The sequence below is a fragment of the Phocoena sinus genome, chromosome 13, assembly GCF_008692025.1.
Source record: "Phocoena sinus isolate mPhoSin1 chromosome 13, mPhoSin1.pri, whole genome shotgun sequence".
NCBI lineage: Eukaryota > Metazoa > Chordata > Mammalia > Artiodactyla > Phocoenidae > Phocoena > Phocoena sinus.
The window spans coordinates 58800193-58827527 of record NC_045775.1 but is presented as its reverse complement, the minus strand read 5'-3'; the positions used below and the strand labels follow the sequence as shown (position 1 = coordinate 58827527).

Here is a 27335-nt window from a genome sequence, read left to right as displayed (position 1 = left end):
GAATGCAAATGTACTTTTGATATACCCCAAACCTTTTGCTCTTGTTGAAATGAGAGTCTCTGCTAATTCATGTCTTGTTTTTGAACAAGATTTTAAAAATTCTGTAAGTCTCCTCAGTTACTACATAGGTAAAATAATGCATCTTTTACTGTCTTTTAGGAATATTATGAAGATCAAATGAGACACAGAAAAAAATATAAAAATTCCCGCGACCAACTAAACCACAGTCATACGTTTCAGAAACAGTAGCAGGTTGGAAGTTCTGAAAGTCTAATTCTTTACACCAATCTCATGACAAACTATTTTAGAGAGAGCTGGCTTGCCTGCGTCTTTCCACAGGCTGACAAGGTTGGGGATGGGTCAGTGAACCATGGTCATGCTTTGCCAGCTGACCCACAGATTAGGTCAAGCAGTCACCACATGAAACTCATTCAGCCTTATACACACACACACACACACACACACACACACACATATATATATATATATACACATGCTTTTCACATTCTTTTCCATTATGGTTTATCACAGTGTATTGAACATAGTTCCCTGTGCTATGCAGTAGGACCTTGTTGTTTATCCATTCTATATATCATAGTTTGCACCTGCTCATCCCAAATCATTCAGCCTCTAGCAAGGTATTTCTGGCTGCTGTTTGACGCATATTCATCCCTTAATTATTAAATGCTGCTTCCAGCAAAGTAGAGATTCCAATCCCAGTCTTCTCCTTGGCATGGGGTACTAGGAGTAGTGAAGTTAAGGTACAAAAAACTAGATTCAAAGTAGGATTCAGATGACTAATTTGAGCTAGCATAACCAAAATGGGTCTGAAAGACTCGATGTTCTACTAGTGTTTATAAATCTGTGACTTCCCTCCACCTCTCCAGCTTCCCAGAGGCTGTGAGCAGTGGCACACAACATATCCACAGGGGATGTGTGAACTTGGTCTCTCGCCAAACTCTTAGGTGCAGAGCGAGTGGAATCAGCATGAAGCGGCACTACGCAGCCTTGGGTTGTAGGAGGATGTGAAGAATGGGTGAGAGAGGGGTTTTCTCTCAAGAAAAGACATCTCTGCAAATTATGACTCAGATATTATCATATATAAAGACTGAGAGAGATTAGGAGTCTTGCATATAGTCCATAGGCTAGAGACATTGTCTCAGAGCTTCTTAAAATCCTTGACCCTACAGGAGAGGGGTGAGGACATTGTTGACTGCTCAGAGAGAAAGGATGGAAAGGATGATTCAATATATTAAAAGTAGCCAGGCTGCCTCTGTCTGACTCTCAAAGAGAACCATGGTAGAAGGACGTTGAGACTCGATCAAGAGTGAAAAGATTTAGATACAGCTGTCGTTATTGCCTGTTTCATAGAGATCCTTACGAGGATAATTATGAGAAAATTACGACAATAAATATTACAGAAATTATGACACACAGTTGGATGGGCCATAAACCTTCTTCTTGTACAAATTTTTCTTGCTCGTAATTTTAGGATCATTATGAAGCAGCTTGGAAAAGATTGTGTACCAATATTTTGATAGCCTGTATTATAAGTTCTGTGATGTCTTTTTTCTTGCATCTCTTTTCTACCTTAATGCAGGTAACTTATAAGTTACCTTATAAGTTAAGCTATGTAGCTTGCATTTCAATGACTTGAATATACTTTAGTTCCACTCTGATTTGACACAAAGAAGCACTAATAGGTCTCAGGTATTGCCTGTTTTATGAGCCTGAAGTCCACTGTAAGAAGAAACCCAATATCAAGAATTTGAAACAAATTAACTTGTGTGGAAGGAATGTAAAGAAAACGTTGGGTGGCTTGGCCAGAGCATTGTTAGAACAGCGTGTTGAATTGTAAAAAAATATTTTTGATGTTCTGTTTCAACTTTCAGTAGAAATAAATGTGTGTATAGAGGATCTTAAAAAAAAAATCCTTGGCCGATACTGAAGGGAAATCACACAGGCTTCTTGGGCTTCATGAGTCTCTGTTTAACGGCAGGTGGAGTGGAAAGAATGTGCAGCCTGCCTCTAGAGTGGATGCTGCTTGGTATCCTTAGGAACATGACAAGGCCTCAGTTTCTCCTTCTGTTAATAAGGAATAAGAAACCCTTGTTTTTAAAATGGGGTTTCAGTACATCTCAAATGGCATGCATGCATATGATAGATACTGCTGAAGGAGTAACAGGATTTGAAAACTTCCTAGAGAGTGTTCTTTTTGTTACAGATGGGGAACAAAGACATGGAAAAAATGGGGACTAGCTCAGATGTGCTGTGTGAGTGCCAATTCCAGAAAAACCTTACTCCATCCTGTTAGCCCTATTCTCATTTCTAGAAGAATCGCACAGAATAAAGTCTTCCTGCCCTTCCTGTACTTGCCGTTCTTCCCTTCCTTTCCCCAACATGTCCACGTAAGTCGGCCCATAGTCCCACGTGTGCCCCGCCCTGGGACCTCTCTCATGTGGACCACACCACTTTTTAAAAGTGGACAAAGCATCATTAACTCAGGAAAAGTGTCATCTCCAATATACCATCCTAGCCGTGAATAAATGACGTGTCTCTGTTACTGCTAATTTTCATCTGCAAGTGGTAAAACCCCAACTAATGTTTTTGTTAAGCTAGGTCTGACTAATCATTTTCTGTCAACAACATTTTCCCATACTTGATTCAAATTTCTTTTAATTTTGTAGTGCCATAAACCCTCCCTTTCTATTCGCTGCCTTAGTCATTATGGATGATAATATTTCAAGTTCTTCCTTCTCTCATAGCACACTTATTTTATCTTTGAACACTTAATCCACAAAATAAATCTAATTTAAATAAAAGAAAATATATTCCCTCAAGAATTTGGTTTGCTAACATGTTGCTCCAAGTTAGCAGACTGAGTCACCAATCAAAGGTAAGATTTACCTTAACGTGATTTAGTCATTTATAAAATTTCACTGACGTAAGGAAATTCTATCAAAGTCATGGCAGAGTAAATTAACAGATGGGCCAACGTGCAAAGTTCAAGGCATAAGTCAAAGGAGAGAACAATTCAATTAAAATCACTGCCAGGTCAAAGCTGGCAGTGGGGCACAAATACCAGAACTACTCAAGAAAAGACGGGTTTTGTAATGATAGGGGTGGGGAGCGTCCTTACCTGTCTTCTGTTAGCTTCATTAGGGTTGTTCCTTGAGTAGAGAAGACAATAAAGGACATTCTTAGCTGTGGACTGGAAAGGAAAAGCGATTCTGTTAGGGCAGAAAGAGAGACTGTGGAATGCCATTCCCTTCCAGGCTTCCCCCCTCTTCTTCTCTTTATATTACGGCTGCCAGAGCTGCCAACCTTCAACCCAAAGGGCACCTTCACAGCTGGTGTTGCAAGTAGTCAGCCAGCAGCTGACTTGAAGCTGTGGACCAAAGAGAAGACCCACTTTGTCCTCCTGGAGGCTGCTTCTGATTTGACCACCACTCAGTGAGTGTGGGTCGCAAGTAAGAAAGCTAAGATTCATCACTTCCCTCTGCTCTGTCTGAAGTGTGCCCCTAGAAGACTGGTTTGCATGCTGTCTATACAAATCAGGATCCCAACAGACAACATTTGATAGTGCCTCCACTGCAGTCTGGTGTATCCTCTACCAACCAGGGTGTCTCAGGCAATGGCAGCTTGATGCCATTAGCCATTAAGATTATACAGTTCATTTTACTCTGAAAGTAGGATCACCATCAACTTTTAATTTCTATTTGGCTTCCCAAGGAGGTTACCCTATAAGGAAAGCATGTGCTGACGGGTCACAAGACTATCTATTCTTCTTGGTAGTTAAACTTCTCATGATTAATGAATACATCGGCATGGTTTTTATATGGCGGTACTTGGGAGCTTTGCCAATGTGAAATCCACACTCTGAGAGAGATAGATCAACTCTCACCTGAGGACAAACATGTTTTTCGGTCTGCAAGATAGACTGTCAGACTACAGTGGATTCACCACTGGAATGCCATCCTTTGGGGCTCTCTCTAAGTAGCCAGATGGTTCACACTTCATAGCATCAACCTAGTTCTCCATGATGCAGTAACCTCCCATACCTGACCTGGCCCCAAATCTTATATTTCCCACTTCCTAAAATGTTTCCCCAAACCTTCCCCCTTTTCCTGACAATAGTCATTGTTTCCTAGCTGGTGACCTTGCCTATCATCATTCCTTGCTCCAATTCATTCCTCACACTGCTACCAGGATTATTTTCCTAAAATATAAATCAGATCTTGTCATTCATCTGCTATCAAACCTCCAATGGCTCCTAATGCATCCAAGATAAAGTCTACATCCATTACCGTATGTCTGATGCACCTTCGGAAACCCTTTAGCATGATGTGTAATACTTGGTAGGAGCCCAAGCAACACCTGGTGAATTGAAATTGGCCTTTGGAAAAAGACCTGGGTTCCCTGTCCATGGCAACATGCTGCCTTTTACTACCTCACTAGTGCTGGGCCAGGAGGACACCACATCAGAAATGATAATAAAAATCATAATTATCATGATAATATAATAATGGCTAACCCTTTCAAGTACTTACTATGTGCCAAGCACTACTGTAAGTGATTTGCATGTATTATTTCATTAAACTTGTAACAACTTTATGAGATCATTACTATTATTATTCCTATTTTCCACGAAAGGAAATTGAGACCCTGAAAGATAAAATAATTTTCCCAAAGTCACACAGTGGGAGGGTGGTAGACCTAGGGCTTAAAACCAAACATTCTGATTCTAGAACTTGGACTCTTAACCACTATGTTATACGGCCTCCCTTATATAGAGTTAAGCTCTGGAAAGAAAGAATTTGAAATGCAGGAGATGTAGGTCTCCAAGGGGTAATTGGTATATGAATCTGGGCTGCAGACATAATTTGGGAGTTCTCAGCATACTGATGTGAGTAAAATTGTCAGAGTATCAGCAGGGAGAAGGGAAGGGAGCCAAACCAGAACCAAAACCAACATTTAAAGGCCTGGTTCCGGGCAGGGGATGAAAGGAGAGCCAGAAGCCAGCGGAGGGGAGAATTTTAAGGAGAGATAAATCTGAATCCAATGAAACTCCTCTATCCAGCAGAACAAGCACTTCGTGGCTCTCAATGGATTTGTCCTCTAGGGTATCACTTAGGGAATTTGGTGAGAGCAAGCAGGTCGAGGGTGCGGATGAAGGCCAGATGGGAGTGGGTTAAGGAATGAATGAGAAGTAAGGATGTGGAGATGGTGAGTCTTTAAAGATATTTGAGTGAGAAACTGGTAAAGAATTAAGGTAGCATCTATAGAAAGACATGATCAGGAAATTCATTGTTTTTTTTTTTCAGATGAGGCTATGTCTATTGATAGTGGAAATGGAGCCAGAGGAAAGGTAGAGAAAAATACAAGAGAGAAACAAAGACCTGGGGGATATTGGAGACAATGGGATAAAATGGACTAAAATGGAAGGACAGGCTTTAAATAGGAGGGATACTTGAATCTCAGAGACGATGGGAAGGGCATGCATCCATCTTTTAAGAGGAGGATTGGAATAGGAGGTAATCCCCTGCTTGCTGTTCTCTGGGCTCTTGGTGAAACAGGAGGTGAAGTTCTTTGCTGAGAGGGGTGGGTGTGAGGTTCAGGTTGGGGGCTTCAAGAAAAAGGTGAAAAGTTATATTACTGATTGAGCAGGTATCGTGTGTCAGGCACTACTATCGGCCCTGGGGCTGAAGCAGGCAACAAAAGACAGACCCTCCTCTTGGAGTTTGCGTGGCAGTAGTGTCTTCGTGCCACACTTTGAGGAGGGTCCAGAGCCAAAGAGGGCCAGAGGAGACAATTAAAGGAAAGTGCCTCGTGGTCTAGATTAAGCCATGTCGACTACTCTGGTCCTTAGTTTCTTTGTCTATAAAACAAGGAGGACTGGCTTAGTTCCCCCAACTCCTACCTCTAACGTCTTTGAATCTAAAATAGCAAAGTGTCTGGAGTTTCTGAAGGAACTGGGGAAGAGAAGTGTCATGTGCTCACTCTTAGCCAGGTGCTGGGCTAGTTGCTTTGCACATGTTTTCTCGTATAATTTTCACACGCAAACTAGGGTTCAACCAAGGTAAGTTAATTGCTATGGTTGCCCAATGGAGCTTGGATGAAAATCCACATCTGCCTAACTTCAAAGCCTTTTCCAGGAGACTCCTCTGCTTTAGAGAGAACAGAAAACCATTAGAGGAAAGACAGACATAGCAGGTACTCTGAGGCGTCTGGAGGCAGATTTGTTTTATATCACTCCAGATGGATGAGAGTGTAGGAAAGGACATTATGGGTCAATGACAAAAAAGACTCTTATGGAAACTGGAATTATCCAACTATTGGGTTGTTTGCCTCAAAACGCAGCAGTTTCTCACCAGAGCTATTCAAGTTGGGGGTTAGTGAATGCCTCGGACGATAGCTTGGGAAGTTGTTCCTCTCAGTTCTAAGCTTGTACAATTCTCTTAACTTTGCTTTTAATACCATCCATGTATTTGCTTCTCTTCTTTTCCTCTACTTTACCCGCCTGTCTCCTCCCAGCCTCTGTTTTTTCCCTTCATCTGGGTGTAGATGCTTCCTGCTGTAGTTTCCAAGTTTGGGCATAATGGAGAGGATACCTCTTAACCGCCTCCCTCCAATCAAGCGGTGGGTACATGTTGAGACCAGTAAATGAATTTGCAGGGAACACATCTGTCATGACCCTGGTCTCAGAGGACAACATATTCAAAGAGGAAGTATATGGTTACTCACATCAGCTGGAAGACTCTACAGAGACCATCAAGCAGGGTTGGAGCTGCTTTCAAATTTACAACAATCAGAACAATTTCACCAAAGACCTTGACAACTGGCTTCAAGCATATCCGTTAATGCTATCACAGTTGTGTTGTCCTTTGGAGGTTGCACACAAGGAGGGTGAAATGACCTCCTTTCTTTTACTAGTGGGTCCTACTTATTGGAAAGTAGGACCTCCAAGGCCCCTGCAATGTGTATAGTGACAATGTTCAAAACTGCATTGTCCTTCCTTGGAAAGTGGTGTCAAGAATGCTCAGAGGATTCTACCTGATAAGGCATATATAGCCAGGCTGGCCAACCATGGCGGTTTGCCCAGGACTGAGGAGAGTTCCCAAGATGTGAAACTTTCAGTGCTAAAACCAGGAAAGTCCTGGGCAAACTGGGATGAGTTGGTTACCTTACACCCTGCAGGCTCTACACATGGGTCCAGCCAGAATGAGCCAATTGTCCCAGCATGTTGCACCGTGAAAGAAAATGTTAACGATCCTTCTAGAAGGATATTATTTGACAAGAGAGGGAGGAAGTTAAAATGTTGGTCTTATAACCTAATCAGGGTCCTCTTGAAAACACGAGGCCAAAAGTTATTCTAATATGTGGCAAAGATGAAAACAAAGTCAAGTCTCCGTGATAAGATCTGAGGGTCTACCTTTGTCAGAAAGCATCCCCAAAGTGGTCAGTAAGTAGTAGAATAGCAAACCTGCTGGCTGTACTCATGACGGAGAACTACTCATTATGTTTCTCACCTGATGAATTTATGAGCCAACTGTTCCACGAAGTAATAGATTTCATTCCAGTGGTGCAGCACACTTCCTGATCTAGGAAAATAAAACAGATGTGACTTAATCAGGTGTTCATTTGTCTTTACCTTGTGTCATATAGTCTATTACTTTACTTCTGACCTATCCTCTAACTGGGCTTATTATCTGAAATTTCCATAACTTTGGAAATTATTTAAAAGGATGCTTTATGTTAGAATTCTGAGAAATGTTGGTAAAGAACTTCCTTCACTCCTTCCCACCCCATTCCACACACTCATACGCTAAAAACAAAACAAAACAAAACAGAACAACAAAAAACCCTGGGCCCAACCAGATTCACAGTTTAGTTTCAAATCTTTAAGAAACAGTTATTTTTGTGCTCTTTAAATGATTGCTTTGATTACAGAAGAAAAATGATTCCGATTCATTTAAATGAAATTAGCACAAACTAGATGCCCAAATAAACAAAGATAAACAGATCCCCCTCCTCAAAAAAGAAGAGTCCAAATTCATTGGTAAATATAGATTCAAAAATCTGTAAATAAAATATTAGCAAAATGAATGCAGCAGGAATCCAAAAGAATACTAATTAATTATTGGTATTTATTTCAGGAATGTATTGATAGTTCAACATTTAAGGGTATCTAATGTAACTAGTCATACTAATAAATAAAAGAAGAAAAATGATACAGCCTTTTTTTAATAAAAAGAGGGAAACTTTACTGAAAAAAGAGGGAAACTTTCTCTAAGACAGATGGGATCATAGCATTTTAGATTTGGAAGGGGGCTTCTTTATTTCCCAAGGTTGACTTCTGTTTCACTGATACGACTTACTACTGCTTCAGTTCAGCTTCTAAGTATTTTTCCTAGTGCTCATACTTCAATCTGTTGCATTGACTTCATAGTAGGTTTTTCTATTCTAACCCACTCTTCTGTAGCTTTGATGTTCTTTCCTTTTACTTAAGGATCTGTTTCAGCTGAGCCTTGCGTTTCTGCCTGTCATTCTAATAATTCTTGAGGTTAGAGTTTGCTCCTTTGACTCTGACATTTTGTACTGCAAACATTTTCCATTGTTTTCAGATTACTTTTATTTTTCATGCACTCATTTATCTTAATTTTAACTTCTAGAGAGTTATTATTATTTTGTCTTTGTTTCAGACTATTTTATAGATATTTAAGATGAATTTGGGCAAAGTAGATCTTAGGCCTTCCTTTTCATGATGCAGTATCTTTAGGAATTCTCATTCTGGTTGAGTGTATTCCATCTCTATGAGGAAAATTTATTTTCTTCTGCCCCATATCCAGAAATGATATGTCTGTCTGACCTGAGCAGAAGTGACACAATACGTTATGGTCATGTGCTGAAAGATCCATATCATAAGGATATCTCACGTCCTCAAGTTAATCTATAACTTCAATTCTAGGAAAAATTCTGAAAGAAAGTTTTGTTAAGCTCAAAAATGGACTCCAAAAATGAAATGAAGATTACAGTTCTAAAAGTAATCAAGGCAATAATGAAAAAGAACAAAGTAGGAAAGTTTGCCCTATCACATATAGTGGCCCTATGTGTATGATACAGAACAGCAGAAGGAATGGAGTGAAATGGAGAGCCCACACCTTGATGTATGTGAGGTCTCTCTATACAGTGAAAGTGGTGATTCAAACTGGGGAGGGAGAATGAACCCTTCCATAAGTGATGCTGTGACAAGGGATTTGTCGTTGGAAACAACCAATCAGATCACTATCTCATACCAAATGTCACCCTGGATGTATTAAAACCTAATGGGAAAAACACAACTTTCAATCCACTGAGTGATTTATAGAAGGAGATTTTTATGTCATCCTGTTAGTGAAGGATTTCTTCAACCAGATACAAAAAGTAGGAATTGTCTTTTAAGAAAAGAATAATTTTGACTATCTGAAGGGTCTAAAATTCCGGGTGACAAAAGATACCATAAACAAAGACAAGAAGAGAGTGAGAGGGACTTCCCTGGTGGCCCAGTGGTTAAGAATCCGCCTTCCAGTACAGGGGACACGGGTTCGATCCCTCATGGGGGAACTAATATCCCACATGCCGCGGGGCAACTGAGCCTCTCTAGTGCACTGCCACTAGAGAGAAGCCCACGCAGCCACAATGAAAGATCCTGCATGCCGCAACTAAGACCCGACACAGCCAAATAAAACAAAAATCAAAAAAAAAAAAAAAAAAAAGAAAAGGAGTGAGAGAAGATGTCTGCAACAAATAAAAAAGGCAAAAGATTACTGTCCAGGATATGTAAATAGGTGGTACAAGTAAATATTAATAAGGCAAACAATAGAAAAATAGACAAAGGTTCAGAACAGGCAATCCCTTGAAGGATGGTAAGTCAGCATTTGAAAAAACATTCAGCTCTTCTGATAAATATAGAAATGCTTTTTTAAACAATTGTTTGGGGAAGAGCAAGCAGTTTCAGGGGGCAGCAGCATAAAGCCCACAGGGTAGAGGGGTGAGGAGTTGGGGAGTTGGGGAAACGGATCAGGGAGAGAAGGGGGCAGGGGCTCTTTTATAAAAAATAAACCTTTTCCAATAAACTTTTCTATTCCAGTTTCTCAGCCTTTATATGTTCCATCTGCTTGGGACACACAGTGTCCACACCGGCAAACTCCTGCTCATTCTGTAAGACGCAACTTGGCCTCTGTCTGTTGCCTCTGACCGACACAGATGGGGCTCGTTGCTCCTGCCCCAGGCTCTCAGGGCACCATGTACATCTCTCAGTCACCATCCTCTGATACTGGGTTGCAATCACTTTTTTTTCCAGCTCCCCTTGTGAGGGTCTTAAGGATATTTGCCTCTCCAGGATCTACCTGTTTGTTGGATAGAAGGAAAGAAGAGCGTGGGGAGACGTCTCTATTGCTCATGGATGTCTCCTGATCTTTTGCCAGCTGGACAGCACCTCTTCCGGTCTCGTCTGGATGAACGGCCTGGGCCTGAGGCTCAGACGGCTCCAGCCAATTCCTGTGATCCTATGTGAACCTGAGGAACCTTCCCAGATGAGTCAAGCATTCTAGAGCAAAGCTCCTTGGTGAACGGGCCTACCTAATCATCAACAGTAGATGTCTGGGCTTAATGCGAGCTGGGGGTCTCCCCAAAGCTCACCAGAACAGCATATCCCAGCCCTGCACTTTTAAAGCTTTGGAAAGCCTTTTATTAGAATCCCAGCCATCCTCCTGGACAAGCTTCCGTTGTATATTTCAAATCTCAAAGACTGGTCCTGGATCTTCTTCTTCAGCTATGGGGTAGATGCTCTGGTCCTGGGGATCCTAGTGAGGGTCTGGCAGATCTGGCCCAATGCTGTATAGGTGCTTCAGACGAGGCACTGTGTGACTGCTACTCCAGTGATAATTCTACACCTCCTTTCCACTGGAAGCAAGAGATTTCCTTGAACACGGATTGTCTGTGCCCACTTCTGAAATACAATTCTGTGTTTTGGTCCATAGCACCCAAACAAGTACTATGTGAAATTTTGGGTCCTGAGGGGTAGGGTAAGACACCTATGATTAGGGAGGAATCCCCACAGCTCCTCTATTCCATGTTTGATTTTCTCATTGGTAGAGAAGTCCTGTAGTGCGGGAATTAAACTGGGAGGGGAGGCAAAGTATAGGTGAAACAGGGACTTGAACTAGAACTGGGGGTCTGTTTTTGGCTGTCTGCTAAAGGAGCAGGGTTTCAAGTAAATCCTTTTTGAGTTTATTTCTTTGTTTTCAAGGATTGGCCACAAATCATTTGCGTTCCTTTACTTATTGAAAAGGGTCACCCCATGTTAATTTACATTTTCTTTTGGCTTAAAACATTTCATTTTCACTATTCTTCTGTCTGACTGACATGTAAAATTCAGACAATATTAGTATTCATCTGATTTCTTGATGCTAGATATAGGGAAAGATCCAAGAAATATCCTGGAGTGTTAAGAAAAGTCTAAAGCTATCTGGAACACTTTCTTGCCAATTGACAGGTGCTCTCTTTTCTCAGGAAGAAAATAAAATGAGGTCCTTAAGATAAAATGAGAGGGAAGCAGATATTGACAGGTTTGCTTCTCCCATCCCAGCTCTACTAATAATTGTCCTGTTACTGTTGAGGTTTGTTGTTTCATATTTACACATGACCATTCTTTACACAATTATAAGCCTGCACCAAAATATACCCTCTTTGTGACATGCTTGAGATGTACTTAGCTTATTCCCTCAAGCACTGAGGGTAAACATAACCTTCTAAGATTCTGGGAACAAAACTGGTTTCGTCTTCTCGTGGGTTACCATGGGACCCCAAGGGGCCTCAGCTATGAAAGCAGCAGAGGAATATGGGGTTATGTAGACCTGCACCTTGGAATCCTTTAGTCCTCATGACTGAGCTTCTTAACCTACACACGCACGTCATGTCCTACCCCAAGACCAGATCATCTCTTAGAGAAGGAAAGAGTCCCATGGCAGATGCTTCTGGTTTTAGCATGGAGGTGAGCATGTTGGATGTCCCCAGGAGCAAGGGTTTTGCCTGACTGGTGCCATGGTCCTCTCCCCTGCCTCACCACCACCCATTGACCACAGATAGACTCCTAACTCTGAACTCTTAACTACTTCATCCATGGGGAATCTGGAAACTACCCACTAAGACTTGAACCAGACTCCTGCCCTTCTCTCATGGGGATAGATATGCTGGGTCTTTAATTTTGTTTGGACTTTCTGTTAAAACGTGCGTGTCTTACCCACACTTTGCCTTGTAAACTGATTTTCTGGTTTGGAATCTGATCTAGTAGCTACTCCCAGAATAATCAACCCAGGATGGTGTGTCCATGTTCAGACCTTGGCTTCTTTTCAACACTGAGGACCTAAGTGAACTCCTGGACATAGCCAGGAGAAGTAGGGTGTCGGGTGGGGAACTGGCAGCTTCTCTCCACCTTATAATGTGTAAAATATCTCATGTATCATGCCAACCTGTTTAAGAATTACTGATCTTAAAATCCCAGCTATGGAGCCCCAATGTTCTCTTTAGTAATGGCTCACCCAGCCATTGTTACCAAAGCCCCAGGGTGGAAATAAAAACTCCTTCCTAGTCCAAATATAAGTATTACTGGGAAAGATTCCATTGAACTCTGCTGTGGATGGTTTTGTCTTGTTTTGTTTTTAAAATTGCCTTTAACACACAATTGCTGACTAACTATAGTCAGTTGAAATATCCATGTTTTAGAAGTCAGTGGATGTGAAATGTCCCAGATATTTGACTCAATTAAATCCTAACTCAAATGCAGTTCTAGCCCCTGAAGATTTCCATGGGCCAACTGGGTATCAAGATGGTGTGCGGGATTCAGGCTTTTCTTGGTATTTCATGCCTTGGTTCCACAAGTATAAATCACAGCCAAATTTGGTATTCAAGTAGCCTCCCAGGAATTCTGCTTCATTACAGCCCTACAGAGTTCTGTGCTTAAAGATTCACTCAATACACCCAGGTCCACTCAAAATCAGAGTCAACCCCTCTTCACACCACCTCCCGACTTGGCTTTGAGAAGGGCTCCCCAGACCAGCAGGAGGCAAAGCCACCAGTCCCATGAGAAGGTGACAGCTGGAGCAGCTCCAGAGTTCCTCAGCTAGTTTTGTTTTTCTATACCCTCTCCAGCATCTGGAACATGATAAGAAGTCAATACCTTCTGTGACAGTGCATTCACTGTGTGTCCCCAGTGAGGGGTTTTGCGTGGAACCTCGCACGGCCCTCAGATTATTGCTCAGTTATTTCCAAGGGTTTGATATACAGAGAGTAAGAGCAAAATAAGAACCCTGAGTCTCATTTTGATTCGTTTCTGAAACACATTCTTTTGTGTTTATGTGAGTTTCCAAACCTCCCTGTGGTTAAGCTCCTTAGAAAACACATGCTCTTTCCAGTAACCACAGATACAACCAGTCAGAAAGAATCAAGTGGGCCAAACTGAGTTAGAATTGTCCCTCCTCACCCTTTGCACATGGGTTAGGGGAAAACGAAAGAGGACAAAAGAGCTTGCAGTTGGAGCCATCACCCAGGAGTCTTTTAATTCTGGAAGAGCAGAGTCGCGGTAAGCATGGAAATGATAAAACTGTCCGGTTCTGTTTTTCCTTAGCCCCACCCGGCTGCAGTCATTCATGTCCTTAGTGACCCACCCAGGTCCCCAGCTAATCCTGGGAAGGTATGGCAGCCTCAGGCGCAACTAAGCAGGACGAGCAATTAGTTCTGGCCCCATGTTCATCTGTATCCCCCCTCCTCACCTCCATCCCACTCCCCCGCTTCTTCCTTGGCCCTTCTCTCCTTCCTCCTAGCCTCCCCTGCACCCTAACTGGCTGGAGCCCGAAACCCAGCCCAGACCTTCAGCCCTTGTCCTCCTATGATTGACTGGGGTCATGGCCAAGCCTCCCTCCTGCTCAAAAAGCTTGACCTCGACGCTTGTCTCCACTCCAATTTCGTCAGATACCAGTGCAGACCCAAAGCAAGCCACCGAGCACTACTTTGAGTAGATGGGCTACCCACCCTGCTCCTGTCTGCATCTGGAGACCCCAGCCCCGCCGTACTGATGCGTGAGGAATTTCCCCTTTAGTCCATCTCACTGATGGCTACGACAACAATGACTTTCAAGCTGTGGAATGCAACCTATTAGTGGTTTGGGAAATCAGTTTGGTGGGATGTTGCCAACAGTTAATAAAAAAGAAATAGAATAGAAACATCAGACATATAGCATACCACAGCAGGAAGGCATGCTACGTGAAACGTTTAGTCAACTATGTGTAAGTAATGCACATACACTGTGTTAAGATGTACACTGTATTTTTCTTGTGAAGGATCAAGAAGATATTAGAACAAAACATGTACTCCTTTCACCTCCACCAATTTGCCTTTTCTAACGCGCGCCCGTGCACTCACGCACCAGGAAAAGCCTAAAGACATTTTCTCACATCAAGTATTGGTACTTTTGGTGCAAATTCAACACAAAACTGTTGTTGTTGCTGTTGTTACGAGAACAGAAAACTGGTTAGCTGTCCAAAAGGTATTTCCCATAATTGAAACGCACACCAAGATGTGATAAAGGAGGGCCACCAGTCAAAGCCACCAATGCGATCGGTGGATGAACACCAGGTGACCATGACAAGACAAGGGATGGTACTGTGGCTGCCAGAAGACTCAGAGGCCCCCTTCACGTGCAGGCCACAAGGACACAATAAGCCCCCCTCAAACACAGAGCCATAGGAGTGAGAGAAGTGGGGGCAGGGCAAGACTGAAAAGATTGAAATTAGCTGAGTGTTCAAATTCTTGCACTGGGCTAGGATTTCCCGTTTGGAAGAAAGGTGCCTCCTCTCCTCACTACACCTGCACCCAGCAGGAGGGTCTTTTGAAGATAAGCAAAGCAGCTTCAAGTTATTTCCTCTACACTCGAGTATAGTGAGCATAAGTTTTTTTCTACCCTGAGAACGGTGGCCACTTTAACTCACTCCCCACTGTCATGATTATTAAACTCCCGGGAGCGAGGTATGAAGTGCTGATTTTCTTACCCACACTCAGGATTAGCTCTTTCTCAAATATCTGTAAGTTTTATAAATGAAGATGAGTTTTCATGATAGCTTTTATTTGAATGTATTTAATAACAGGCCACAGATTTTTTTCATATTTACAATTTATTTGTCTTTCTTTGTTTTAAAACATGGTGGATCAGTTAGGACCAGCCACATAATGCGTAGGATCCAGTGCAAAATGAAAACACAGGGCCTCTTGTTCAAAAATTATTAAGAATTTCGAGATGGCAACAGCAGAGCATTAAACTAAGGGCAGGACCTTTCTAAGTGCGGGCCCCTGGGCGACCATGCAGGTCCCATGCCCATGAAGCTGACCCTGGCATCGTATCCTTTGCCCATTTTCTATTGCGGTGCAAATGTTTCCTTAGATCAGGGGTCAGCATACTTTTTCTGTACAGGGCCAGATGGTAAATATTTTAGGCTCTGTGGGCCATATGGTCTCTGTGGCCACTACTCAGCTCTGCTGTCGTAGCACAGACGCAGCCATTGACGGAACATGAACTAAATGACAACACAATTTTATTTAGAAAACCAGGCTGCAGGCCATAGTTTGCTAACCTCTGTCCTAGACAGTCACTTTCTTTCAGTCTTCCTCATGACAAGATAATATAAAAATCTATATTTTTTTTCCTGGTAGCTGAAGCTTTAGTGTACTTTCACTATTCATTTCCTGTTATTTATTGCTGAGAATGTGGACTGGAAAAGTTATGCCTTGGGATATATATGGAGGCATTCTTTGCTACCTAATAAATATTTCATGGGTATTTGAAAGGAAAGTTTATTCTCTGTGGGATATAGGGTTCAAAATATATTTATTAAGTCAATCCCATTAATTATTATTCATATCCTCTATATCCTTTGAACACAAGTATTCAGAGAGATGTCTTTTCAGATTCTACTGAGAAAATAATTTGGTTTTCATCTTCAGCATTCAAAATAAATGTGTTATTTTAATACATTTCCTAAATATAAAAGCACTCTTGCATTCCTAGAATAAGTTTTTACTCTTTTACTGTACTTTTAGTTTTGTTTTAATGGTATTTGATTTCAGATTTAAAGTTTTTATTCAAATTTGGTCTGAAGTTTTATACGTGTTATCTTTGGTAGATATTGATATCAGATATATGCTAGCTTCCTAAAATAAATTGGGAAACTTCATCTTTTCTATTTTCTGGAGAGTTAAACTTTATTGAAATTTTCTTTTCCTTGAAGATGTGATAGGACTTGCCATGAAACCAACTTGGTCCAAAACCAAAGGATTCTACTGGGGAGGTTGAGAGGAGGGGAAAAATCACAAAGACTGAACATTTCACCTAAAGGAATTTTTAAAAATCACCACATTGGGGCTTCCCTGGTGGCGCAGTGGTTGAGAGTCCGCCTGCCGATACAGGGGACACGGGTTCGTACCCCGGTCTGGGAAGATGCCGCGGAGCGGCTGGGCCCGTGAGCCATGGCCGCTGAGCCTGTGCGTCCGGAGCCTGTGCTCCGCAACGGGAGAGGCCACAATAGTGACAGGCCCGCGTACCGCAAAAAAAAAAAATTTTTTTTAAATCACCACATTGGACTCTTATCATCACTTTGGTTCAGAATTTAAGGATTTCCAGCCCTCCTACTACCCAGTAGGTAGGCTTGGGAGGAAGAGGAGGAGTTTGGGAGTTCGATATAGTAAATGACAGTTTTGGGGGGATATATATGAATGTAATATGAGAATTTTTTTTCTATCCTGCATAAAAAAATTTACTTTCACTTTCGAGAATCCATTAAATTTTATTTTATTTTATTATTATTATTTTTTTTTGGCGGTACGCGGGCCTCTCACCGTTGTGGCCTCTCCCATTGCGGAGCACGGGCTCCGGACGCACAGGCTCAGCGGCCATGGCTCATGGGCCCAGCCGCTCCGCGGCATGTGGGATCTTCGCGGACCGGGGCACGAACCCGTGTCCCCTGCATTGGCAGGTGGACTCTCAACCACTGCGCCTCCAGGGAAGCCCCATTCTTTAAGTTTTATATTTTGCTGTATAACCTCATTGATAACAGTATTGTGACATTAACTTTTCTGGGACCATTACTTCTGTTTCTGGTGCACCATGTCTTTTTCATATCCTTTATTTCTAATACGTTGTCCATTTTGATGTCAATATTTTCAAGTGACATTTTTCAATAAGGGTATGTGGGTGGTATATCTTTTGAATTTTTATGTCTTAGGAAACCTAGTTATGGAATTTAAATATCACATTTCACTCAAGACTTTACTGAGGTTTTTTGAGCATTTAATGTTGTAGACTAAAAAAAAAAAAAAGTCTAATGCCACTCTGAGTTTTGGTTTTTTATTTTGTGGGAGACGAGATGCGTATTATTTTCCTTTTTGGAAGAATGTAGACATTTCTGTATACTCTTATATTTTAAATTTTTATTTGAGATTGGGTACATTTGGATCCTTTAAACATATTAATTAGGCTGAGTATTTGGTAAGTCCTCTAGATCTGAAGACTTCACTCTTTCTTCAGCTCAGGAAAAGGAACTTTTATTATCGCATCTCTTATGTTCTCTTTTCCTAGAATTTATATTTATATATATGTTCCTAGCCTATATACATATATCTATATATGTTCCTAGCCTTTGTATTATTTATCTCTTATCTCATAATTTTAATCTCTGTATTCTTTCTGCTGGAGTTCTGGAAAAAGTTTCTTAAACTGTCTTCTGAGGAGCTGAATTTACTTCTGCAATATTCAGTGTGGTGGTCATTGTTTCCAATGAACTTGAATATTCAGAAACAGCATATTTTCTCTCCAAAAGTTTCTTATTTTCAGCTGTTCCTTTCTCATGACAGACTGCTCTTATTTGTTGATGTAATATCTCAAAATTTACTGAAAATACTAATGAGACATATATTTGTTTAAATGGCTTTGATGGTCATTGCAACTTCTTTTATATAATCACTATTCTATTTTAAAGCTTTTTTTAAGCCTTGATTCACTCATTGGGTAATTTCTTGAAGAAAATTATCCCTACTCCCCTTTTTAGGAGAATCCATATGTATTTGAAAACGTCTTTCTATTTTCTTCACATGTAAGTGACATATTGACAGGTGTCACACTTTAGATCATAACTTTATCCATCAAAGTTCTCCACCATTTAATATTGCAGAACCTTTGTAGGTAACCTGTATCTTCTCCCATTCATAAAATTCTTCTTTTGTGTTTGAAATTAAAAATTTTCACCAGGAAATGTTTAAGTATTCATCTCTTTTAATTAATTTTGATTATTACTTGATAAGCCTATTCAATCTACATTTTCAGGCTTTTGTTTTTTAATCAGGAAAGTTCTCTTCAATCAAATCTCTGAATGTTTCTCCTGGACTATTTTTTTAGCAACCCAAATTATCTGATATATTGGATATCTATTTTTATATATTTTTTTATTTTTTTAAATTAATTTATTTATTATTTGCGGTACACGGGCCTCTCACTGTTGTGGCCTCTCCTGTTGCGGAGCACAGGCTCCGGACACGCAGGCTCAGCGGCCATGGCTCACGGGCCCAGCTGCTCCGCGGCACGTGGGATCTTCCCGGACCGGGGCGCGAACCCGTGTCCCCTGCATCGGCAGGCGGACTCTCAACCACTGGGCCACCAAGGAAGCCCTGGATATCTATTTTTGTCATTCATTATTTATCATCTTCTCTCTCATCATTTTTGTATAACTCATTTCCTATTCAAAGTATGAGGATTTCTCAAACACGCCTTCATCCTTTATTTTCTTCATTGTCAGTTCTGCTCTTTACTGCTTCTGAGGTGACTTTATAACTTTACACTTTCCCATATAGTTTATATTTCTTTAACTGTTCTAGATCCCTTTTCTTCTCTTTTCATATTTTATCACGTTTCACAAATTTATTATTTAACTTTACTGAAATCATAACACATATGGTACTAAAACTGACCTCTTTTGCTGTTGAAAATTCTTCCCATAAACACGTTCTTCCACCTCAGGAATTTTGTTTTCACCCTTATTTTCAGTTGGTAAAATCTCGTAGGCCCTATTTTCATCTTTCAATATGGGAAGGTGTAACTGCATCTCCTATTTGCTTCCCCAATACTACATAAATATATATGTATATATGGCATTGTCTTCGCACTTATAAACTTCTCTAAGAACTTAATCTGGGGGAAGGGAGTTGATCTTAAAGGCTAAAGTAAGCTTATGTTATTGTTTCATCAATTAGGGGAGAGCAGGGAATAGAATAACTCCTCATCACTTCTCACAATGGAACCTAATCCTTGCAAGGTTTGTGGGTTTGTTTTGGACACGGTTACGCCAATTCCAGCTTGCCATATGTCGGGTTTTTTGGCCTGGTGTCTACTCCAAGTTCACACTGTGCTCATTCCTGATCCCTGCTGCATCCACATAATCAAAGACAGGACTCAGCCACTTCCCCGGAAGCCCAGATCTACGGGAAGGATTTAGCAACGCTGGACAGAATCACTGTCATGAAGATGCCTGGTGTTCACGCACTCTCTCTTTAGTGGCTTGGTTTCCCCTTCGACTGTCCAGTGCAGCTGCCTCTGTGTGATGCCAATGCACCCGGGCAGCAGGGCTCTACGGAGATGCCTCTCATCCCCCTTATGTCCCACTCTTGACTTCAAACTCACTTCCAGATTTGGGATTGTTCTTGGGGTTCCTCCATAATATTCTTCTACATGATTTTTTAACTTGGCAACAGAGTTGAAAGTAGACCCCAGCTGACCTCCTTCAAACTCAACCCAACTGCTTTGTTTCTAGTGTAATTTCTTACAAGTGTATTGCATGCCAGTGTTGCTGTCCTCAGTGGCTGGACCTGATGCAGGCTTACCCCAGATGCCTCCTTAAGACTTTCTCTTTTGGGGGATGCGGCAGTTTTGGATGATGTTGGTAGAGGCAGTGAGGAGCTAACTGTCCATGCCCAGCTTCTTTCTCAGAAGTCATCAACAAACTTTCTTTCCTTTCTCATCTCAGAGTAAGCCCTGCAGCTCATTAAATCTTAATTTCTGCATTTATGGTGCCCTGAAACGGCACTTCCAAAAGTCACCAGTGCCTTTATTTCTGCTAAAGCATAGGACCTTTCTCAGTTCTTTCTTGCTGGGTGTATTTGTAGTATGCATAAATACAACAGAGAATATGTATTGATTCAGCAAAATGGTTTTTACTGCCTGGTAGGTCCTTTAGGATTGATAAAGATTAGTAATTATACCACGACATGTATTGAGTACTTACTAAGCAGCAGGCACTGTGCTTAGCACTTTACATTCATTGCCATTTAATAATAATAGCTAGCACTTAATGAGCCCTTCTTACGTGTGCATAGGACTCAGCTCTGAGAACAACCCTATGTGATAATACTATTAGCTCCCTTGTCACAGGTGAGGAAACTGAGTTCACAAAGAGATTAAGTGACTTGCTTAAGGACACACAGCTAGTAAGTGGTAGCGCTGGGATTCAAATTCTAACCCTAGAGTCTATGCTCTTAGTCTAAACATTACTATCCTACGTCTCTTTCCTGGTGTTTAAACCTGTGCTCCTAACACATGAGCAACACTGCCTCCCCATGGACGGGTCAGGAAAGACAATTCCAATTCATCGCGTTAAATGTTTAGTTAGGGAGAAGTACTGGAGAAGTTCCACAAACTGTTATGGAAATTTGGGAGTGGGGATGCCACGGGCAGCTTAAAATCGGGGTACCTGAATGGAATCAGGAGTCCCCAACTGGTTGCCCATTTTAATGGGATAAAGTGTACAAGGGGATTCACCCATTTGGCTTTCAACCCTCTCCTCTTGTTCCTTTGATAGTGTCTTTTATGACGGTCAATAATCAGGATGACCATATAATTTAAAATCCAAACTGAAACACTTTCAAGAGTAAACTAGGAAGCCACTAATAATTACACTGGGGGACTTCCCTTGTGGTCCAGTGGTAAAGAATACACCTTCCAATGCAGGGGACTGGGTTCGATCCCTGGTCAGGGAACTAAGATCCCACATGCCATGGAGCAACTAAGCCTGTGCGCCACAACTACAGAGCTCGTGGGCCACAACTAGAGAGTCCGTGTGCCACAAACTACAGAGACCATGCGCCCTGGAGCCTGCGTGCCACAACTAGAGAGAAGCCTACGTGCCACAACGAAAGATCCCACATGCCTCAACGAAGATCCCGTGTGCCGCAACTAAGACCCGATGTAGCCAAAAATAAATAAATAAAAAATAAATCTTTAAAATAATAATTATATCGGGACAAGCACGATCCAGGAATGTACTGGGCCATTCATTTATTTATGGTTAGCTTATGGCTGTCCAATGGTATCTTGTATTTCCTTTTACCTTCTATTCCTTATTATTGTGACTGGTGTATAGTTACAGTTAGGGTAATTCATTTTTCTCTTCTTTGTTATATAATTTCCATAAACCTGGTATTTGCATTAGCTTTTATGTAAGGGATGATGACTATACTTCTTTTTTTTTTTTTTTGCCGTACGCGGGCCTCTCACTGCTGTGGCCTCGCCCGTTGCGGAGCACAGGCTCCGGACGCGCAGGCTCAGCGGCCATGGCTCACGGGCCCAGCCGCTCCGCGGCATGTGGGATCTTCCCGGACCGGGGCACGAACCCGTGTCCCCTGCATCGGCAGGCGGACTCTCAACCACTGCGCCACCAGGGAAGCCCGACTATACTTCTGAACATAATCTTTTGCCAAAAGGTATTGGGAAGGCCCTGTTCTAGGTGGTTCCTACGGGAATGAACTGTATATGGTTGAGCAGCAGGGTTTGAGGAAAAGAAGATAAGGCCCTTGAATGAGACCTCAGAGGACACACACTAAGGGTTTTCTTCTCCATCTTTTGATAATGGACCTCTCTGCTGCTTATCATGTGATATGAGTTGTTATGGGGTTGAGGGATCCTGAACAAGGAATGGATTTTGAATAAAGATGAGATGTAAAGAGATGACTGTTCTTAATTTTTTGTGCCACAGGGAGACCACAACTAGTGAGGGGAGGGGACCAAGCGCCGGTCACCATCTCAAAGGATAAGAGGGCATCACCTATATAAAGATGGAAATGGTGTTAAAGGGCATTACAGCTAAAGGCAAGAAAGAGCATGGGTTAGTTCAGGGAACTGCACAGCACGTTTTGCTGGACATTGCAAGGGTGTGGGGGTGTGGTAGGAGATGAAGCTAAGGGAAACACATAGTGGCCGGAGCAATAGGCTCTTGGATACCTCGCTAAGGAGTATACATTTTATACTGAAAGAACTTTGGAAGTGTTTAGAGGTTGAAGGGTTGGGGGAGATGATGTCAAGATTAAAATCTGTGTTCTAAAAAGATCAATTTGGCACCAGTGTCGAGAGTATAGGGTAGGCGGAAAGGTAAAAAAAAAAAAAAAAAAGGAGGTAAAGAGACCAATGTAGAGAACATTTCAGCGAACTGTGTGGCAAATGGCCTGGACTAAGGTAATGGCAGAGATGTGGGAGCAGATATTGTCAGGCCTTAGAGTATGAGAAAGACTCTCAGATCTTTGACTTAAGTGGCTGGATTTATGGTGATGCTGTTTACCAAGACTAGGAATAGAGATGGATTTTAGGGGAAAAACATCTAGTTGGTCACCCCTCCACTGAAATTCTCTCTCTCCTTGCCTCAGTGGTAAGAGTTCTTTGCTGTTTCTCCTCCGACTGTCTGGTAACTTCTCTCGGCTCTGGTTACTGGAGTTTCTTCTTTGGCCCAGACATTCCTGTTGGCAATTCCTCTAGATTGGACCCTGGCCATTTTCTTCATTAAACTCCACTTCTTCTTGACATTTTTAAATCCTGATGTTATGTTGATATTATCTCCATATTATTTATTATCCCTCCATACTTTCAACTACCACCCTTGGGCTAACAACACTCAAGTCTTTATTTTCAGTTCCCAGGGTATAAATCCAACTGCCTACTCGACACCTTCACCCAAATGTCCCACATGTTCAGACTCAATTCGTCCACACCAAACACCTTTTTCCTTCTGAAACCTACTCCTTCCCCTCGCAACTCTTTCCTCTCCCATTCACTCACAGCCAATGGTTCATCAAGTCCTGAGGCTCCACCCTACAAAGGTATTCAATTTCTTTTGTTCTTTTTTCCCCAATCCTCTGATATAATCTCATAACCTACTGCTGATATGAAAAAACCCACTCTTTCCAGATTCTTTCCCTGTCCCTCTCGCTGTCATGTTTATATCACAAAGAGGATGTGTCACTTTGCTTTCTTGTATGGCCCCTTTCTCATCAATTTTTTTTTTTTTTTTTTTACTTTGTCACCTGTCAAAATCCTGCTCAACATTCAAGGTCTGGATCCAAAGTTACCTTCTCTAGGAAGTCTCCTAAGCCTCTCTTATCTCAACCAAAATTCATTATTTCACCAAGTCTGTTTTCCTAGCCCTTTGCTTCTTCTACTAGACTGTGAAATCCTTGAGAGCCAGGGACATGTCATAGGCATTTTGTAATAAGATAAATTTAGCAAAGTTTGATAAATACTGAATGGAATTGATGTATTCCTTACCCTAGCCAGGCAGTCCTGCTTATAATCTAAGGAGGTGTCTTTTGTTAGAGGACCACATCCTTTTTCCCTAGGGGTAATTACCACCATTACCACCACCACCACACCATCAATACCACCATCAGCACTACCATCATAGTCATCACTGCCACCATCACCACCACCATCAATATCACCACCTTCACCATCACCATCACCACTACCATCACACCATCAATACCACCACCATCACCATCAGCTCTATCGTAGTCATCGCTGCCACCATCAATAACACCATCACCATCACCACTACCATCACACCATCAATACCACCACCATCACCATCACCACTACCATCACCACCACCAGTACTGTCACCACCACAACCACCATCATCATCAACATCTTGGGCACTCACATACCAAATGCTTCATTAAAGCTTTTAATCTAATATTATTTAATCTTTAGGACACTTCTGCAAGGCAGAAATTTTGATGCCTGTTTTATTAATGAGAAGACTGAGGTTCGGAAAGGCTAAATAATTTGCTCAAGGTTGTACAGCTTGGTGAAAGGTTGAGCTGGTATCTGAAGCCAGAGATGCCTGATTCCAAAGTCAGCTCCCCCTGTGCTTGAGCTCAGTTCATTCCCATGAGGCACTGGGTCACATTTCATGCCAGGAGTCTTGAAAGAAAGGAAACAAAGGACTGTCCTAGCAAACACCATGGCCTCCGTGTGTTTGCACGCACGGCAGGACCTGCCAACAAAAGAGGGCAAAGCGTGGCCTATCTGTGACCTTGGCTCTTCCCCTCCATATCATGTTGGGCTTCCCCTACCACCATCTAAAATAAGAACTCTGCTTGGCATCCAGTTCTCAGGCATCTACTGCCTCAGCTACATCCTCATGATAGAGGAACAAGGCCATCATTATGGGACAGCTTTTCTTGTCGTCCTGTTCACTTTCATGATTTATTGTGGGAGGGACAGACGCACATCACAATCACCTGGGAAGCTTTTCCAAAATATACACGCCTGCCCCAGGCCCCTGAGGATCTGATCTGGCCCCTGGTGAGAGCCACTTGTTTGCATATTCATTTCCAAGGTCCGCAATTCTCACTGGCCCTCTTAACATTGAAGACTCCCTCGTTCTTCCTCCAGACAAATGTTCTTCCTGCTCAGATGTAGTCCTACCATGCTTGGAATTGGCTTCACTGGCATGCCTTGATCTACTCTGCTTTCTTTCAGTCAGGGGTTCTCAACCAGGATGGTACCATCTCACAGGAAGGCATTTAGAGATAAATGTAGAGGTATTTATTTCTTGGATATCACAACAACTAGGAAGACTAGTGGCATTTACAAAAGGAGGATCAGAAATGCTAAGCAACCTACAGTCCCTCACGGTGAAAAACTGTCCCACTGAAAATGGCAATTGACACCCCTACTTAGAAAGACGTTTGGCTGGAACCCAGATACTCTTGATTCAAGGTCTGAATTAGCTTCTGCAATGAACAGCATCCTCTCGGCCTGGCTGCCGCTGTGTTCCAGGGGCTGCTCTCCACTCACCGTCTTTCAAATTCCCTCACAGTCCACAAACTACGGGCAAAGGGATTCTTAGCTTTCAAATATATTTGTGTAATACTTAGCTATCAAGGAAACATGTCTCATCTTCATTTCTGTTTCCATTTAATCTAATTTAATCCCCTGCCCACGGCACTGAATGTTTCATCTAAAGAATGGGAGCAATGGGAAAGGGAGGAAAAAAGCAAGGGGCCATCGCTGCCTCATGGGTGCATTTGAACTGTCATGTCTGATCATAATTCCAGGTTGATGAATCCATCTAAAACGTGGCTCAACGCTGACTCTGTACCAGAAGTCTTACCTCTTTATCCTCTCCCAGGGACTACTCCTTTCTTGCTTACTCGGGCAAAAGCAGTGTGTAATTAAAGGTTTGTAGTAGAGGCTTTTAATGCCCACCCATATCTGGCTTTCCTCTCCTTTTAGATACACAGGAGGATGACATTTTTTTAAAATTAATTTTTGGCTGTGTTGGGTCTTCGTTGCCGCACACGGGCTTTCTCTAGTTGCGGCGAGCGGGGGCTACTCTTCGTTGCGGTGCGCGGGCTTCTCATCGCGGTGGCTTCTCTTGTTGCGGAGCACGGGCTCTAGGCAGGCGGGCTTCAGTAGTTGTGGCTCGTGGGCTCTACAGCGCAGGCTCATTAGTTGTGGCACATGGACTTAGTTGCTCTGCGGCATGTGGGATATTCCTGGACCAGGGATTGAACCAGTGTCCCCTGCATTGGCAGGCGGATTCTTTACCACTGCGCCACCAGGGAAGTCCCAGGATGATGTTTTTTCACCCTCTTTAGGGTGAAGCCACGTGACCAGTTCTGACTGATGGCTTGTGAGTGGAAGGATACATGTCATTTCACAACTCTGCAGAGTTGAATTTCCCTTTTCCATCAGATCCAATCTGAACAAGCTATTATCGGCAGTGCTCCAGCTGGAGACTCTCCAGCGTTTCCTTCCTTTGCAGCTGTGATGGTGGGAGCTGGTGTTAAGGAATCTCCACCAGCCTAGCCCTCAGATAACTACCCTGAGCAGAGCCCCTGTTGACCCTCACCAGACGTGGAGCAGAGGCAGAGATTACAAAGGTTTATACCTTTGTTGTTTTGCGTCACTGACAGTTGGGGGATTGTTTGTTACCACGGCATAACCTAACCTACCCTGATTGATTCAATGTTCTCTTACATGTTTAGATTCTTTTCATCTCGCGCATAGATCATGAGTCAGAGAGGCCTGGGTTTGAAGCTGAGTTCACCACTTACGCTGACATTGGCTAACCTTGTTAAACCTGTTTCCTCATGTGTCAAACGGTGATCATGACTGTGCTGGCCTTACGTGGTCGCGAAGGAGATAACTAAATGGGATCATACAGGCAAAATGCTTATGCAGTGCATGGCAAGGGCTCAGAAAACCATATTATTTCTTCTCCTTATTGATTTAAAATTGAATTTACCTGCCCCCCTGTCCCAAATCCTCACTGGAGCCTTTAGCTTTGACTGCCTGGAGTCCTTCTAATATATTTCCACATAAAAAGCAAATAGTCTGGGACAACTTCCTGCTTCTCTTCCATTCCTGACAGCACCCAGAATAGGCCATTGTTTGCAATAGGCATTGTCATCTATGATTTTAATGGAGCACACACTTGTGACTGGAATTGAGAACATATTTACGCCAAATGAATGAAAGACTCAGCTCTTCCAAATGGAAGAAATCTAGTTACTATTTTCAGTACAAACCTGGCATGTCTGGGAAACATGTTAGGAAATATCCAAGTACCCACTTTGTCTTTTGTTGCCCAGTAATCACTGGGAGAGGTGAAATCTAGGCTCTTGGCCACACATCAAAAATTAGACACACATTCTCAATTAGCATAAAGCAAATCCTATTTGCACTTATGTGACAGCCAAGTCTCGCTAAGGGGTGGCAGAGTTTGTTCCTGGACCACTGGGAGTCCTTCAGCATTGAAGATAGTGGCAGGTTATTTTAGGACAGGTGCCTTCCTCCAGCACTCCAGGATTCTATTCTCAGCTTAACACTGAGTTTTACCAGGTCTCCACAGCTAAGGAAACTAGAATTACTTGGCTGACTCAGACAGAAACACAAAACAAAGAGTTTTGTCTTATTTATTTTTATT

The 27335-nt window shown here is 42.2% G+C and overlaps 1 protein-coding gene across 4 annotated transcripts in view; it reads right to left on the bottom strand.

Annotated features, from left to right (window-relative positions):
- ANTXR1 (ANTXR cell adhesion molecule 1) overlaps positions 1 to 27335 on the bottom strand; it is a 244359-nt gene that overhangs the window by 210218 nt on the left and 6806 nt on the right. For all 4 annotated transcript variants that reach the window (XM_032652787.1, XM_032652788.1, XM_032652790.1 and 1 more), the window contains exons 2-3: positions 7530 to 7601; positions 3140 to 3211 (exon numbers count right to left, since the gene is read on the bottom strand). In XM_032652787.1, the coding sequence (XP_032508678.1) occupies positions 3140 to 3211; positions 7530 to 7601 (144 nt within the window). The remainder of the gene's footprint in view (positions 1 to 3139; positions 3212 to 7529; positions 7602 to 27335) is intronic.